Source organism: Heloderma suspectum, chromosome 4, assembly GCF_057233095.1.
Source record: "Heloderma suspectum isolate Gila_16-S chromosome 4, 16-S_ref, whole genome shotgun sequence".
NCBI classification, from domain to species: domain Eukaryota; kingdom Metazoa; phylum Chordata; class Lepidosauria; order Squamata; family Helodermatidae; genus Heloderma; species Heloderma suspectum.
In genome coordinates this window covers 220,946,446-220,965,322 of record NC_139461.1, presented here as the reverse complement: position 1 = coordinate 220,965,322, position 18,877 = coordinate 220,946,446, and the positions used below count along the sequence as shown (strand labels likewise).

At 43.9% G+C, this 18,877-nt stretch overlaps 1 protein-coding gene across 1 annotated transcript in view; it reads right to left on the bottom strand.

Annotated features, from left to right (window-relative positions):
- LOC146348097 (FRAS1-related extracellular matrix protein 1-like) overlaps window positions 1–18,877 on the bottom strand; it is a 179,356-nt gene that overhangs the window by 48,821 nt on the left and 111,658 nt on the right. The window contains exons 22-23 of the mRNA XM_084851642.1: window positions 17,555–17,750; window positions 8,804–9,068 (exon numbers count right to left, since the gene is read on the bottom strand). Coding sequence (XP_084707768.1) covers window positions 8,804–9,068; window positions 17,555–17,750 — 461 coding nt within the window. The remainder of the gene's footprint in view (window positions 1–8,803; window positions 9,069–17,554; window positions 17,751–18,877) is intronic.

Genomic DNA, 18,877 nt, shown 5'->3' with positions numbered 1-18,877 from the left:
TTAGGAGCAAGTCCCACTGAACTCAGTTCTGACAAGACACACATAGCATTGCACAAGCTCTAAATGCTAAGCATTAGCCATTATTTATATACAGCACTGAAGCTCAGAAATACGCCCCCATGGGACACCATTTTAATTTAAGAATGTAGCAATTTGTCAGTGGATATTCCCATCCTGTTCTGCGGCCTCAATATGCATTTCCCTTGCTTGTTTTTCAGAAACACCGTTGGACTTCTCTCACTGTGTTCTTCTTTTCAACAAATACCCAAGAATTTATTCAGACACAAAGCTTGGGAGACTTCATGTCCAGGCAGGCTGGTTAATTTCCTTATAGCTGCTTTCAGGCTTCTCTGTATGTCAGTCTCTGCTTCTTCTCTAGGTACTTCTCACACATTAGCACTAATTAAGACAAATGCTGTGTGCTATCAGCGCTACTTTACTACACGCACACACGCACACACACAGCATCTTTCCCAGGGTCTGCTGTAAGAAAATAAACTGAGCTGATAGTTTACTGAACTTACAATTTCTAACTGCTATTTGGTGCAAATAAATATTAAAGTAACATGAGCATGCAACTACCCACTTTTAAGTGCAAGCCTATGCTTGCCTTAGATACAGGCTCCACTGAGTTCAATGGCACTTACTCCCCAATTAGTAAGCATAGGATTGCAGCCTAAGAGCATGTCTACATTTGCTGCTTTTCCAGGGATGGATTATTATTGGATGTGCTTTGATCTGAAATCAGCCTTTGCAGCAGACAACAGGCTTGTATTCAGCTCCTACCTGTTCTTACCGCAGATAGGGAAGGACTGCAAGACCTATGCCCCAGGTGTGATTTGTATGCTCACAGGAGCAGTGTTGGTGCTGTACATTCCAATTATGAATCCCTTTTCATCCTAAATATCAAACGCACACCGTTGAGATACTTGCCTGCTTCAGGATTTAGGCAGTTCTCTTTTTTTTTATGAAGGCCAGGAGGTCTGGGCCTGGCAGCAGCTATAAATCTAGCAGCGCTTCCAGACAAGGCTTTCATAATGTCATGATCTGACTAAATCAAGGAAATTTGCAGGTGGTTCTGAAGATATCTTTTACTCATAACCCTCCTGTGTTCTTACTGCTCCTTCCATCTTTTTCCTTAATGCAGAAAACCCGTTACGGAAGAAAAGACAGACTAGCTGCACATTGACTGGAAGCACCCTAGTTCTAGTTCTTATGCCTTCCCCCACCTTAAAAATGAGCACAAAACTGCTGTGCACTTCTGTCCTTACTGTGCAAAAGTAGGCAAAGAGCCACTGTACTTTACTCAACTTTTTCATGCATTGGTGTCCAGTATATTCTTTTCAGGACTGGGCACACTCTGCATCACACCCCCAATCTAAAATCTTCACTGTAAAAATCCAAATTCTGCACTCAGAATAAGTTGAGCAATATCTATGGGCAATGTCCAACGCTGCCACTTCACTTACGCAATTAACGTAGCATTAGCATAAGTGGCCTCTAGCGCAACACAATTAGCGTAAGCTGGTGTGATGGGTTTTCCAAGGAAACCAGTCCTGCCAGTTTATACTATTGGTGTTGCACTAGAGGTAACTTATGCAGAACAGCAGCATTGGATACTGCCCTCTTAGTTTACCTACATCTGCTTAATGCCTTCTGAAAAATTGGATTTAAGCATAGTCCATATGTTTTCCTAAGCCAAAAATGTTTAGTCCACCCTTCACTGAGATACATCTGGTAAACATGGGCGAACACATGTATTCAACAGAGCATAGACACACATTACATCTCAGCACCCTGCATAATACTTAACCAATTATACTTGACCACTCTCTGCCCCGAAACATCAAAATGATATGTAGTATATACCATGCACATACTCCACAGCTCTAAACCTGGCTATCATTTGTTGTCTGTCTTGCTATGCCCCTACCACACTCTGAATTTTTGTGAATATCTTACCAAATGAAGGGCATGTCTCCAGTAACAGAATACTAACACTCCAATGCACAAATGGCTGCCCTATTCATTGCAAGAGAGAGAGACCTATTCTCTCTCTCTCTCTCCAGAGCGTGTGTGTGTGTGTGTGTGTGTGTGTGTGTGTATATGTATATGTGTGTATGTATATATATATATGAGTGCGCACGCGTGTGTATAGTGTGTATGTGCATGTAGATAAGATCTGCTGTTTGTGTTGAAATGCATGACGCACCCCCTTGCAGGCAGGGAAACTCCATGTGAACACTGGAGTTTCATACTGCATCAATAAGAGTTCATTCTATTGGGGCAGTAGTAGCTTTGTGCATGTTGGGGTGGAGGGAGTTGTGCACAAACCCAGAGATATCTAACCTCACAGTTCTAAATATTATCTGGCAGACGTTATGCAGCTTTGTATTGAAAAAGAGCTTGAACCGTGATTTCTTCTTTTTTTTCTCTTTTTTTTTTAAAGGCAGTGCTTCAGTCACTGACTGCTACTCTTCATGTTTTTAATCACATCTGCTACGTAGATGTGCCTATGAATAATTAACGATGCCTCCAACATTACACTCATAGATTATGGTGGAGGAAGTGACTGGTGCAGCGTCTCAAACAGCATAAGCCATTTAGGAAACTGTTATCCACTTTCCCTTTATATTTGCAGCGCAATCACTTACTGCTTAAAAGGGTAAATCTTTCATAGCTTTAATTAAAGCATTTAATATAATTTACACTGATGCTCTATGTGCTCAAGGTCTGTCAAAATTGATGCTTTAATAACATGTCATTCCCTTTTCTCTCTCTCTCTCTCTCCTCCTTCTCCTCCTCTCCCGACTGGCCTGAAATCTGTTAAAATTACCACTAATCTAATTGGGAACAAAGTTGTCAAATGCACGTAGCTCTGACAGTTTGTCTTTCTGCAAACTGCCAACAGATTGCAAGTTACGCATGTGTTGCGCAGATGGGTAAGTTAAAAGGAACACACCACCCAAAAAGAAAAAAGAAAAAGAAAAAAGGAAAGAAAAAAGCAATTTATTAAATCACCTGGAACCAGCAGCTCCATTCCAAAAATAGTGAGAATGAAATATAGCAGGAGCTACAAGAGTTGGCACAGGAATATGCCAGAAGGTACCAGTTACAAAACAAGATAAACATTTTGAGAAGCCTCAGCTGTGTAGCAGAATAATGAGGAGTTATTTAACCCGATCTGGATTACCAGTAGAAATTAATTTAGAGTGCATATTTTAAAAAATATTAAGAAGTTATTTTAATCTCCCCTCCTTTTAACACTTTGTACACACTGGAATGATATTTCTCTACTCACCCCCCACCCCACAGTGACCTCCCTATGTACCTGGTTTAAATCATCCAATGGAAGGACCATACAGATGGTGTCCTCTCCTACAGATACTTAGCATGTAATATCTTTCATGTGCTCTCAACCTCCATTTCAGGAAAGGATATTGGATCCAGTTACATGGTTGAGAGCTGACAACATTATGCCAGCAGCTGCTTCCAAGCTACCAGCAGAGATCAATTTGGAATTTTTAATCTTAAAATGAGAGAGAATGTAAGTTTTACGCTGAACAGATGTGTCAGATACAATGAAAAATTACCATTATCTGAACCTCAATTATGAAAATCGCATGACTGTCTGAATTCCATGGGTGTCCTTCATGTAATCCAATGTCAATGAAACCCTAACCTTCTGAATACACAGAAGGACATCTGGATTTTTTATGCCAAGGGGCAGAGCTCAGCCTCTTGAATTGCTTTCAGTGCATGGGCTGAGTCCTGGAATATACAATACAATGCTTGTAAGCATGTTTGGAACCCCTCTCCTTTAGTACGCCAGCTTCTCCTTGCCCAGTTGCAATTAAGGAGTAGATATAGGGATCCCTAACATTTTGGGCCCAATGGACACATTTGGAATTTTGAGAGAGTCTCATGGGTGCCATCACAAAATGGCTGCCATAGGTGCATGTCCACTCACAGAATGGCTGCTATGCCACACACAGATTCAGAGAAAGAGGAACATAGACAGACACAGAAAGAGGGAAAACACAGTCAGGGCTGTCAGGCTCCGCTCTCTCTTCCCTCTCCATCCAGTTGCTCCACTCTGCACCTGCCCAGCTAACAATGTCTCTCTGTCTGTCTGTCTGTCTGTCTTCCTTCCTCCCTCTAGTCTTTCTAAATATTTTTTTTACATGGCATTTTCCCTCCTGGTTGTTCCACCTTTGGTCAACTGCTCATGTGGCAATCTCAATATGGAGAGGGAGGAGGGAGAAAGAGTTAGTGGAAGCTGGTGGCTCTGATTTCAGTGGGGCTGTGAATCCATTCTGGGTTTTAGTCAGAATCAGCCAGAACTCTAAAGAAGCTATCCAAGGTGCTAAACCTAATTTGGGGATAGGGTTCAGCATGTTGGATAGCTCCTTTAGAGTTCTGACTGAAACGCAGAGCGGATTCACAGCTGAAGTCAGAGCCACCAGCCTCCACTGGAAAGAGCGATGCTCTTCTCATTTCCTCTCTCGGCTTCATGTATTTTTCAAGGCTCTTACTACTGCAGAAGGTTTGCAGGCAGGTGTTCATAGGCACCTTTGCACCCATAAACACCACAGCAGGAGTATAATTTCCAGTGCACATCTGGCAATCAGTCAGGCTTGGACCCAGGCACCTCTTTTTTTAGAAACAGAGGGCCAAAGTTGGATGTGATGTGCAACCCATCCTGGCTCTACTAAGCAGAAGATGATGTTCAGGAGTGATAATGTTTGTTACCTTGCAGGGGTAAGAAAGAAAGCTCCCAGATTCTCTAAGATCAATTGGAGAAGAATTTGGCCAATAGGCTATTCTAATTATGTCCCTAGGGATGGATGGAACACTTACCTCCCATTCTGTTCTGTTTCCGCTGGGGGGGAGGCACTCCGTCCCTCCCCCTGGAATCCTCAATGCGGGGGGGAGGCGATCCGGTCCTCCCCCCCCAGAATCCTGCCTGGCTGGCTCCGCTCCACAGCCAAGCTGCGGAGCCGCCGGCCGGCTCCGGCCGCCCGCAGCCGGACATCCAGCCACTAGGCAGCCCTGCAGGGATGCAAATGGCAGCTGTCGTAGCCGCCGCCATTTGCGTCCCTGTATTTAGCCATGATAGGCTACGTAAATACTTTCGTAGCCTATCACAGCAGGGAGAAAAAAAACCAATTACGCAAATGACGGCGGCTACCGCCATTTGCGTACACTGGGTTTTTTTCCCCCCTGCCGTGATAGGCTACGTAAATACTTACGTAGCCTATCACGGCCTCCGCAGGGACGCAAATGGCATCCCTGCATTAGCCGTGATAGACTACGTAAGTATTTACGTAGTCTATCACGGCTATGAAGAGGAAGAGAACGGCGGCCACAGGATGGCCGCCATTTGCAAAGCAGCGCGGATGGGAGCAGGTAAGTGCTCCGTTTCGCATGCCTTTTGTGGGTTGGGGGTGGCAGGGACTTCGTCCCGTGCGTCTTTCGTGGGTAGGGGGCGCGGGGGCTTTGTTCCGTGACAGATTTCGGGGGGCCGAATGCACTGGCATTCGGCCTCACCGAGATCCGTCGCGAAATTCTCTGACATCCCTAGATGTCCCTCATTTGTAAATCCTGCCCTTTGGGGGCCTGATGGATTCCCTCTATCTGCCCAGTCTGGCTTGCATTTGCAAGGCAAGCCATGGGGTTTTCCCCACATATGAGAACTTTTGGGGGGTGTTTTTCTTTCCAGAAATTGGAAGTAATTGTGGCCACAATTTACACATAACTGAGCACTTTATGGCCTCAATTTGCATAAGATACGCTAATTACAGCTGTATCTTGCCGTTTTTAAAGGGGCAAATTTAGACAAAATCTGCAAGCAGTGCACGTCCTTCCCACTCTCCCTGCCAGTGCCAAGAGTGGCGGGGAGCACCGGTCTGCTGCAGATTTTGGAGGTCAGATTTTTAGGAATCTGACTTCATTTAAATCCATTGAGGATTTCTCCAGCAGCATCCCTAGATAGTGGCGGATCCAAGTCAGAATCAACTCACCATCACCAATCACCTACAAAGCAGGTATGTGTGTGTGAGAGAGACTGGAAGCACAGCATGAGGGAAAACTATGCCTTTACCCCCAAATCACTTTCCCATAGACATGTTTCTCTTCGTGGTGCTCCATGCATGGAAGCAACCCCTGCGAGGAAATAACACTTGGGGAGAAGCCATTTTCTGCCATGGGGAGGGGGAAGGATGTGGAAAAGCAAGGGGGAGGGATCAGCTGTCCCTTCCTGCCTGCCCCACGCTGTACTTTTCATCTTCCTCCTACCCACATTTTTAGGGATTCAACTCTGTGGAACTCCCTCCCTAGGGAACTCTGCCATGCCCCCTCTTTAATGAGCTGCCGTGCCGCCACGCATTAAAAACGTGGTTGTTCAGGCTGGAATTTGGGGCGGGTTAGGGTATGTGTAGAAATAAGATGTTTTTAATGTAGAATTTTATTGTTTTAAACTGTTTCTATTATTGTACATCGCCCAGAGTGGCTGGGTGACCAGCCAGATGGGCGATTAATAAATTTAATAAATAAATTTAATAAATAAACAAGACCTAGGTGGTTACCTAGTTGTACCTGAAGTCTCCCAGGAAATGCGGGTGTGTTGTGGGCTTATTTCATGTGTTTATATATTAGCATCACTCCTCTGTGTACCACACTGTGCTTTTTGCTGGTAGTATTCTTGGAGACATCTTACTAACAGAAGCAGTATTTCCCTTTTGTATATATTCCTGTTTGTGTGGGGAGCCTTATACCCAAGATATTATGTCCGTGAATATGCTCTTTGTTGAAGAAATACACTCTTCACTTTACAACCATTTATCAAGGGTGAACTCCAGCTACCTAGGCAACTGGGACAAGGAATATGCTTTGCACCCCTCTCCCCTGAGAGAAAAATGTTAATGCTGGCATGGAGTCAAATGGCCTCCCTTTGATCCTGCTATCTAGCATGAGTCTGACAAGCAAACAGGCAGAGTAAGGTGAATGACTGTATGAACTGAGGTCGGGCAGAAATCAGGGGACTCACTGCTTTTCCTTATTCACTGCACAGGGTCAGGGGACAGATCAGACTCTTGGTCCTGTCTGCAGCATGGCAAGAAGTAGCCACATTTTGCCTTTGCTGGGAATGGCAGGTTTAGGGACAGGGAAAGAGTAGAAAAAATAAGCTGATAAGGCAGGAAAGGAGTAGTGGGGTTCAGAACTAGCAGGGAAGATGAGGGTCACAGAGAAAGGGTTACAGAGTGGTAACCAGACCCAAGGCATTTTGTTGAAGTTGGCACCCCCCCCCCCAATTCATGAAAAAGAAAAGGCAGAAGGAATGAGGGGAAAGATAATTGAGAAAATATTTTACACACACACACACACACACACACGCACGCACAGATGCACACAGAGACAGAGTTTAGGACCTGTGATTTATTTAAAGACAGTCTTAACCTCACTTAGAAAGAGGCTGTTTACGTGATTTACCGATTCCTTCTTCCCCTTGTTAATTTAACTCATTTCTTAGGAAATTATACACAATTAATCACTGCAAGAATAAAATTAGTTAGAGTGCCCATTTGGTGGCAACAGGAGTGTACATAACTTCCAGTTTGAAACTGGAAAGGAGGAACAAGTGAAGGGGTCCAGCCCAATTTTTATTTTTAGAAAACGAGCTCCAGGAGGCAGTGACTGAAAGGGCAAAATAGCAGTGTGGAGGGGGCAAAAAGGTTCCCTGCCTGTCATTCCCAAGCAGCTTTCCCACCCACAGGGTTTCAGTTGTGTGCTTGGCAAGACATGGAAAGAGCATCCCATCCTTCCCCTCTCTCTGCTTCTCCACTCTCAATCATACTCTTTCAAAATATACTAAAAATAAAAAATGGTGTCAGGACGCTAATACTCATGTGTGCACGTAACGTGTATTTAGCCCTTGTGTATGTGAAAAAGAGCAAATACTTAGAAGGGGATGATACCCAAGTGAGCTATAAATTAAGTGCTTATCCCGTTACTGATTTAAGCAATATGGGTTCTTCTTTTCTACAGGAGGATGGTATTAATGAGCTTTTAATCCATTAAACTTGCCACATCTGTTGGGAAATTCAGTGGAAAGAGAAAATGAAATCTATGTTTGCTGTACTTGGTATGAAAAGAGAGAAAATTCTTCTTTATTTTTTTTTCTGTTCTGCCCACTCGAGGTACATAAAACCATTACATTTAAGTACCATAATAGCCAACATATGCTTTTCTTTAGAAACGACACCACCATCTGGATTAACTTCTATCAATGATTTCAGACAATATTGTGGATTTTTTTCCTGCTGACTGGAAAAAACTACCCCAGAGAGCAACTACAGTTTCAGATGGGGAGTAACAGTAACAGAATTAACAGTGTCCCTTCCTTGCCACCTGATATCTGGTGTGTATGTGTGTGTGTGTGTGTGTGTGTGTGTAAGCAGGCTCCCAGTGTAATGTATTGATCTATCTTCATATGCTAATTAATTAAGTCAGTAAAAAATATCCTGCAATATGATGTGTGCTCATCTCCCATTGCTTCTGGATAAAGGGCCTGAAACATTACAGTTAATCAATGGCTGGCACTTGCTGCATTGATGAAAGCAGATTTTATTTCTTCTGTACTTTCATGCTAGCCATTTCAATATTGTAATAACTGTATGTTCACTGAATGCCATATAAACATTACGTTAACACTTAGCTTTCTGAAAGATTTCTCCTCCTCCCCCTATATTTCAAAGCTGGGGTGGGGGGGAGAAGGAAAATATAAACAGGGTGGCCTCCTCACCTGAATGAATCCTTACTAGCCTCGTGGCTATTGTCATGAATGTAGCAAACCTTCTGGGCCACAACATCCAACTGGCTGTAGCGGGAAATGGGCACGCCGGGATAATTGATGTACTCAATCTGACCATGCACAGGTGGCACAGAAATGGCATACAGCAGCTTCTCGGGTTTACCAGTGCCATCTGTTGCCATAAGAACATCTGTCGTCAAGGTCACCCTGTCACCCTCTGTTAAAGTTACAGGTTTGGTGAATAGAACAATGTCACCTAAAATAAAAAAGGGTGGGGGGGAGAAAGAAAAACATCACACATGGGAAAAAGAAAATCGAAGGGTGTGGATATCTGTGTGTGTGTGTGCGCGTGCACACACACACACACGTCTGTAGGCATGTCAGTGCTTTAATATTCCATAGGAGAAACCGGGGTGGGGTAAAGCAAGAAAAGCATCTCAGTGTCTGCAAACCTCCCCAGACATTGCAGGAGGAAAAAAGCTGGGGTCAGGAGATGCAGTGGTGAAGCATTTCACATGGATCAATGAAAGAGATGTTTGCCAAATGAGCCTGGGAAAGGTTTCCTTTGGTACCTGCTGGTTTTAAAAATCTTTGTGTCTAATGATAACTGTAATGTATTGAATAAAATATTTTTCTTAATGCATGAGTTATTTGTGCAGAAAGATACCGGAAGGATATAACTTAGTATAAGCATTCTTTCTTAGGGACTCTGTGGTGAGGCAAATGCATGCACTCATGTGGGCATGCTGAACAATATATGTAAGTACACCTAGGGAATAGGAGTGGAGGATTAGCATACACATGCAGGTATAGGTGTACTTGGTTGGACCAAACCTTCTTCCACTCCTGATGAATTATTCTAAGCTGGCTCTTTGTTGAAAGTGACCCACTTGTAAACAAAGAACAATTAAGTTAATAGGCCCACATGGGCTGATGGACAAAATGCCCTAATGTACAAAGCACAGCATGACATTTTAAGCTGATGGGGTTATGTGATGCCGTAACCTTGCCAAGGGTGATTCTCCTGTTGCTGGATTTGTTGCAGTCCCCTCCCTTTAATATCACAAAATTACACCAGAAATTGGCAGACATCACCCTGGTTAACAGACCAAAGTAGGCCTCAGCCTCCTTTCTCCTCACCTTCTCTGGCATAAAATCCCTCTCCCTTTCTCGTCACTCTTTTTAACCCTGGTTTAACATTATTGTATGCACCAGTAATGAAAATCACAGTGAATTCTCACAAGAGTTGCCACTTCAATCAGAGTTTGGAGCCCAAAATAACATGACAGTAGTGGAAATGAGTTTTTTTTTTTATGTGTTTATCCCATTCACATAGAAAGTGGGGGTGGGAGGGTGTCTTACTTTAAAAAATAAAGGGGTTATCTGGGAATTATTTATTATTATTTTTATTTTTTTAATTTCTATACCGCCCAATAGCTGAAGCTCTGGGAAGTGGTGGTGAAACTGCTATCACAACATACCTCATTTCATTCTATTGCCCCAGGCAGTTTTCTCCATTCCTGGCTCATTCCAGAGCCAGGTAGAAAGAAAAGCGCTTGGAAAAATGGCCTGATACACCCCCTTTTATTGCTAAATATGCAGCATGTAGCTGAGGGTTAGTTTTATGTCTACTTTAGCGTAAGCACACACAACCCTGATTCACAATGGGGCCACCATGCACTGGGAAGGGAGGATTAAACCTCCCCACACACACACACCAGTTTCCCCGCCCCCTGCTGAAATCTCTGTCTCTCTCTGTCTCACTTTCACACTTAGGTGTGTGTTGGTGTGTTGGTGTGTGTGTGGGGGGGTATTAAAAAGAGAGAACCCTCCAGTGGAGACTTTTCTCTTTTTTTAACCTAGGGAAAGTCTCGTTTGCCCCTCTCAGTGCACAATGGTCCTGATCTGATTTGGGACCACATATGCTTACAGCAGAGTAAACAAAAAGCTAAGCTTCAGCTACATTCTATGCAAGTATTGTAATGGGTAGTGCGGCTCCGATTCCCTATTTTATAGGTGAAAGGGAAGGACACATGAATGATGCTCCTGTGTGATTAGGGCCTGAAATTAGGATTTTAAAGTGGTTAGCAAATCCTGGCTAATGTCAAAACCAGTGATGGGCAGATTTACCCCAACAGAACTTGTAAGTTACAAACTCCTTCATCCATTCTTGGGCAAAAGTTCTCCAATATTCTGAGATTTTGTTGTGTACATATGAGTTGTTGTGCATGCACATCAATGAAGCGCATCTTGGGAACTGTGATGTAGCATCGTGCTATGCGTCACGATGTCATGCATCAGTGTTATGTTCTCCCCTCTTATTGATAGTTTCTATATGCCCTCCTATTTACCCTATAATTAGTATGGAGCTGCTTGAGTAGGAGCTGCAGAAGAGGCACTCCCATCTAGGGATGTTAGAGAATTTCTCCACGAATCTTGGGGAGGCCTAATGCCAGCGCATTCGGCCCCCCGAAATTGGTGGAGAAACGGTATGCCCCCCTGCCCCCCCGGGACTGGACTTACCTTGGTCGAATGTCCCTGGTGGCGGCGGTTCGGCTGCGGCGGCCGGTCTTCCGACCGGCTGCCACCGCCGCCATTTCCAAGTAAAACAAAAACAAAAAACAAGCAAACGTGCTGATAGGCTACGTAAAAATTTACGTAGCCTAACACGGCTAGATTTTAAAAAAACACCGTGATAGGCTACGTAAATGTTTACGTAGCCTATCACGGCTGACTTAAAAAAAAAAAAAAGCGCGTATGCAAATGGCGGTGCCCATGGGCACCGCCATTTGCGTTCCTTATTTTGGCACGTGTAGTCTACATAAACATTTACGTAGACTACAGCGAAAGTAAGGGCAATGCAAATAGCATTGCCCTTATTTTCATCGTAGTCTACGTAAATGTTTACGTAGACTACACGTGCCAAAATAAGGAACACCAATGGTGGCACCCATGGACGCCGCCATTTGCGTACGCACTTCTTTTTTCCTTTAAGTCAGCCATGATAGGCTACGTAAACATTTATGTAGCCTATCAGAGCTGACTGCAGGGACGCAAGCGGCGGTGGCTACGGCTGCCGCCATTTGCGTCCCGGCAGGACTAGAGGATTCGCAGCTGGAGGGACGGGGCGCCTTCCCCCTGGCCAGAATTTCGGTGGGGAGGGACGGGGCACCTCCCCCCCCAGCCAGAATTTCGGCAGGGGGGATGGAGCGCCTCCCCCCCACCGCGAAGCAAGCTTCGGGATCAGGTAAGTGACTTTCGTCCATCCCTACTCCCATCTGCCAAAGTCCAGATCTCCCCCTGCCTGCCAGCCACCCTGGACTGCTCTGCTCCCCTCCTGACCTCCACCTCCTTGGATTCCCTTTCCAGTATCCCCTCACAGTGCCACCCTACAAGACCCAGGTCTAATGTAAACTTTAACTTACCGAACAAGAAAAAACATTCTGTCTAACACTAAAGAGAAATGGCCTCGACTGACTAGCTGGATACTGAAAGGAAACAAAGCCATGGGTGAAAAAGAAAATGAGCAAGGGGTGGATACTAACCTATGTGGCTGTTTCTTCAGTTTTCAGATCCAAACTTTTACACTGATTGATTTGGAAAACAGTAACTAAGGGCTTAGTGACATCACTCTATGAGCACTGCAAATGGGATACTTCCATTTCCCTCAGAAAGTAAAGGATTAAACCAGTCAACATCAGGACAAATGCAGAAATGGTTTAGATGCTTTTAAAGCAGGCACTCATAATCCTGGTTTGATTAATGACAAAACGGCTAAAGTTATCCGTTCATGCTTGGACATTACAAATGTAATAGATTCTACCAACAAACTGCCTAATTCTGAGTTTCAGTGGCATCCCTTGTCGAAACTAGACAAAACACTATTCATGCAATTAGCAGGTAAATTGTGGGGGCTCCAATTTGGGTCAAGACCCTGGTGGACATATGTGGCTTTAACCCTTTGCCCCCTCCTGTGGTCCTGATTTAGACTGACCCTACATCCCTATTATTTGCATTGGAGAAATAGCTCACATTTGCACCAATGGAAACTCCCCCCCCCCAGTGTGAACAGCAGGCATGAGGCGCACAATCTGGATCAGAACTACAGCAGGGGGCAAAGGGTTAAAGACCCCCTACCTCTCACCAGGGTCTTGATCCAGTCCAGGCCTCTGCTATTTACTTTTTAAAAGCCACTGACATGGTTGCTAAGGACATGAATGGTGTCTTGATTTTGGCTCTAAGAGGGAACTTGTGTAGTATGAACCTTGATTAGCACCGCTGAAGAAATAACACTAAGCCATGACTGACTAACAAGGGAAGGGAGGTGAGTGGAGAATTTGTACCACAAACAGTGTCTTGTCTAGTTTGGTCCTAAGAGGCCAAACCAATGTAATGTTTTGGCCCCAACAAATATCTTACTTTTGCTTTTCTGCAAAACAGTGGTAAAGGGTTGAGCCCGCTGCCCACCACACCAGTTTGATAAGTAATGGAAGTGGGATGGTGGAATGCTCCATTCACAGCTTTCATATCAGATCTGTTTAAACCAGATCTGTGTGTATGTTCTGGGGCTGGAATGACAAAAAAACAAGCATTTGGGTGTTTGCTCCCCTGGATCCATTTCCAATTGACTGCCACCACACACACACACACAGTCTAAAGCTCTCCTACATTTTAGAGCTCACTAGTATCACTAGCGGAGAAGACTCTTACGAGTCCCCTGGACTGCAAGGAGGTCAAACCAGTCCATACTAAAGGAAATCAACCCTGAGTGCTCCTTGGAAGGACAGATACTGAAGCTGAAGCTCAAATATTTTGGCCACCTAATGCGAAGAGAAAACTCTTTGGAAAAGACCCTGATGCTGGGAAAGACTGAAGGCAAAAGGAGAAGGGGACGGCAGAGGATGAGATGGCTAGATAGAATCAGTGATGCAATGAATATGGACTTGAGCACGATCCGGGAGAGAGCGCAGGACAGGAAGGCCTGGCGTGCTATGGTACATGGGGTCACAAAGAGTCGGACACGACTGAACGACTGAACAACAACAACAAAGTATCACTAGCAAGAGAGCTGACATCCTGAGACATGAGGTTATGCCAGTGTGTGGGTAGTCTCAGTTCTGGGAAGATTCCCAGAGCTAAAGCAGCTCCAGGCACTCTAGGTTTTGGAACGCTAGAGACTTGGTGTCTGAGACGAATAAGGGTTCCCATTATTTGGTGTGCAGGGAAGACATCCAGAAAGTAACAGACTAGCAGCCATCTCTTTAATTGCTCACTGCAGTTGACTTGACTCCCTGGAATACCTATATGGTATAGCCAGCTGTGTTCCTACAGTGCTTAAGGAGAATGCAGTGGGGAAAACTCCAGAGTGAATTGCACTCCATGACTGCTTTTCTCTTTTACACCTTTCACCATAACAAAAGACTTAATGGCCAGGTACAGAAGAAGAGGAGTGTAGTCAGATTAACAGTGAAATTTCAACCCATTGTTCCTAAGCAGATTCCAGGGTTTATTTGGTTTGCATTTCTCTTGTTTGACTCTGAGTTAGCTGGATCAGGGAGATTTCATTTGCCATATTTACAGACCTGTTCCAAACTGGGTGGGTGTGAGAGATCTGGACTTAAAATTACTATGGGCTCATATTCCTTGCTGAAAAATATATAACAGAGGAGGGAGCACCGTGCTCAATAAAGAGTTTAGAATATTGCCCTGGGACTGCAAAGTTGAAGGGGAGCCCATTCTGGACTTTGTCATCAGCCAGTTGGCCAAGGGCCACTGGGAAGCTGCACTCCCTGCCTCTAGAATATCATGGTAAGGGGAGACCAGTCTGGCCTATCCACTGTGTAAAGAAGGACCAGCTTTAGCGAGCTTGAATGCCAACCCTCACTTCCTGCCAGAAAGAAAACTCATCTAAACTGCCAGTTCCAGGGCTGGCCCAGGATATTTTGCTGCTTGAAGCAAAGGATGAGATTATAACCAACCATTCCATGTAGAAGAGCCAGCTGAACTGGCAGCTGAATCTTACTTCAATGGCCGTGATAGGACAGTGCTCTCCAACACACCTGAGGGCATTAGGCTAGCTTAGGGGTGTAGGGCAGGCCAGTTGTTTTATACAACTCTCTCTTCCAATACCTTGCTGCTGCTGCTCCCAAATCACACCTTCTGCCACCCGAGGCAGCTGCCTCACTCTGCTTAATGGTAGGACCTGCCTTGGCCAGGTGTCCTGGCACTGTGGAGCTGAAAGGAAGCATACTCTGGCCCCACCCATTGGACAGAGGACTGAGGGCAGCTGGATTGTATGGGCTTGGTGTGTGACTGAGTGTGTATGTATTATTCAAATCTATTGTAAGCTGCCTTGAGCATCATTTGATCAAGAGGCAAGATCAAACATCTTCTAAATATGACTGCTGAGAGTTAAAAGAAGATAGTACTGCTAAAAGGGAAACTACGTACTGAAAGGAAATGCCTGGAACAGACCCCCATGTTGATTAGTTAAAAGAGGAAGGTGTACTTTGGATGTGCAACTTCCTAGTGTATCAATATGCGAACACGTGTACATATCTTGAATGACCCTTGCCATTCATTAAAGGAAATACATTAAACAAGGGGAGTTCTTGACCTGGTATTAGCTTTGCGATCCCAGCTGGAAAGGATTACAAATCAAATGTGCTGTCCTAACACTCAGCCTTCCCCCACTACCTTTGCTCAAAGCTTGCCTTAATTTTCACATATTATTGATTCATTAACTGCGAAAAGTAAAGAAGGAAGAGAGATTTAAGCACACACATTCATTCCCTAGTCTCTCCCACTCCTCCCCCCCCCACACACACACACACAAAACCCCTCCTGGAGCTCAATTAACACTCAAACGATGTTGGGATTGGTTGAAACAAGGAGTGGAGTTTTCTCTTTGAATTATAAACTGCGTAACCAACTTTTTTTGGGGGGTATGAATTAGATTTTGACAACCTATTGGCAAATTCTAGCCTTGCTGGGGTTGAGACACAGGTCTGCATGATAAATGGAAAACGAACAAAGAAACCCCTAGCAGAATGTTCATGGCTAATGTGGATCACTGGTTCCCAGTTTGTTATTCAACACACAGCTAAATGAAAACAGCCTGAGTAAGGAACTGAATTTACCTTAGGCCACCTCAAATCATACACCCCCATTATTGAGAGAATGCCACCTCTGAAACACCAAAGTGTTATCTCCAGCCCACCAAAGCATTATCTTTATTTTTGCACAAAGGTCTTTAATATGCAATAGTTCAAGCCAAGAGTGATGGTTTTGCCCTCCAAAATAAGCCTTCAGCTACCCTAAGTCAAATATCCACCACGACTTCTGAGAGACCCTCCCCTGCAAGATGTCTAGCCTAAAGCTTTGTTTTTACACAAGTCATTCTCAGATGTGATGCCCCAACCAAGAACTTGAATCTTAAGAAGCACAGGATTGTATTATACAAGGGCTAACAATCCTTCTGGAAACTTTCATAGGGAAGGAATAAGTCTAGAAGGTCACAGCACTATCTGTCATTGTAAGAAAACACCCCCCCCACACACACACACACACACACAAGACTTGCAATGTTGTAGCCTAACTATGGAGGATTTTCCTCCCCACTAAAATATATGAAATACCCAGATGATTATTCAGGATTAATAGATTACCAAAAGCGCCAGTTGGCACTCTCCTGGATTTCTTTTTTAAATCCCTGTAATAAATGCAGCTGTTTACTAATAAATAAAGCCTCAGCTGTAACAGAAATAAATTAGATGCATTTAATTGGTTGATTGCAAGCCTCCCCTCTTTATTACAATACTTCTCCTTGTTATTTTATGATGTCAGGGTAACGTGGCAGATTGACAGTATGTTTATGAATCACAGTTTACAGATGGCATCCCTGTTTTCTTCAGCAGTTATGGGCACAAGTCACAGGAGAACTCAATAGAGGATTTTCGCCAAAGAAGGCCCCCAGAGATTTAGCTGCTTCCATTTCTCTTATGCCAATCTTCTTCCTGACAGGAGCACTGTTTCACAAAAACCTATGTTCGATAAATTACAGCCACCTGGCACAAATTTAGAAATATTTAACACTCAGAGGACTCCTATGTGTCTCCATGTGATTTCTATTTATTTCCAAAAGGACTTAGCAACAATACTTGGAACAGGCCTCACACAATTGCTGTCATGCAATTGTGTCAGCTTTCACCCACCCCCCAGCTAGAAGAGTGAGAGGAGTCAGTTTGGCTTGTAACACCCTCCTTCTCTCATCTGCAAGAGGTCCTATGCTCTCCTAAGGACACCTCAGAACTTGTCATTGAACCTTGAACTCTGAGAGCTTATCTAAAATCACAACAGCTTTGAAATTCAATTGGGATATAATCCTGGATCTTTGCACATAAGGAGGTTTTGGAACTGAACTCTTCCTTGTGGTCACTAGTCACGAACAGACACAAGGGACCACAGTCATAATAGTCAACAGATTTGTAAACTTGTGCCATTAGTTATGTGCATAATGGATCTCATTGTAATTACCTTGTTCATCAGAACACTGGAAAGAGATGGAATCCTTTAGAGATTGCTGGAGTACAAACTTCACCCATGCATTTAAAAACACATCAGTGTGTCACATAAGAAGATACAGGGGTAGTCTTCTGCTCCCTCCTGTAGTTTTCCAACACAGTCCCCCTGCCCCCCAAGATCTATGGATACTCTAACCCACCCACCCCCATAATTTCCTACCTTTGTCCACACTTTTAATAAAGATATATAAGCTTTCTGGTGGAGAGCTGTTTTGCCCATCTGTCACATAAAATCGGAAGCTGTCATGGCTTTCTGGAACCAGGATGTTAGTATGGAAATACCAGAGGCGGTTCATGTCCACGTCATCTTGAGTGAAATTCATTCCAGGATGCAGAGTGCTCCAAGCTGATGCAGTCTGAAAAACATCATGGAATGGGTGGCTGGAAACAAACACATGCACACACACAAACTGCATATACTGTATGGACATTCATTTGTACAGCTGTTCAGTGTGCCACGTTTTAGTGGATGCTGAACACGTATCATGAGTAGCCAGGATGATAAAGGCCTAATGCCCCTAAACCTGCAAACTGAGGCCCCAAACAGTCTACTTTAAATGTGTCTCTAACAGCTGTATCCGCTTTTCATTTTTACTCTAGAGTAGGTGCAGAGACTCCAGTCCAGATCTTAAAAGCCCCCCTAACCCACACACAAGGGTCCTGTACCAGATCAGGGCCCCTGCACCTACTCTAGAGTAAAAATGAAAAAAAAAAACCACCCATAGCTGCTAGAAACAGATTGTCCTGAGAAAATAAAGACAGAGGAAGGAGAAGAAGTGGGGGAATGATCAAAGATCCAATCCACAGAGCTAAAGTCATCCCATGACCATTGGCTGCTTTACGAGTCGTCTATATAGAGACCTGAAGGCCACAGCCCTAGTAGGAGTTGGTTTGAAGAACATAGTGGAACAGGAATTGTGTGCTGCTTTTTAATTATGTTTTATTATCATAGTTTATTGTTTTTATTACATTTTATGGTTATTTTTGTTAAATTTATTGTTCACTAGCCAGATATCTTTTGATAAAGGGGAGTTTATAGACACCTACATAGATTTAAAAAATGTAGAGCTATATTTTGTCCAGCAGATGTTCTGGGCATGACAGTATATCTGAGGGAAGCCAGCCACTGGAGTGACCCTGAATCAACACTGGCATGAGTGATCCTGTTGAATCTCCTTATAAGTCCTTCAAGTGTAATAAATCAATTCATGTTGGCTTTCTTTAAGACTTATTTAGATTTGACACTGGTTCCTCTACCACATTTGTTCCCATACTTTATCTCAGATGGTTTACATATGGTTGTTCCAATTTTTAATCACTAAACAATACTTAAGCATATTATACTTCTGCTGGAAATATTTATTATCCTGGTAATAAATTGTTATTTATTAATCATTAGCAGTTGGGAAAATACACACAGGTCTGCCTAACCTATCAGCAAGTCTTCCAAATACAGTGATCTTCTGTATGCCTTTTAGACAAG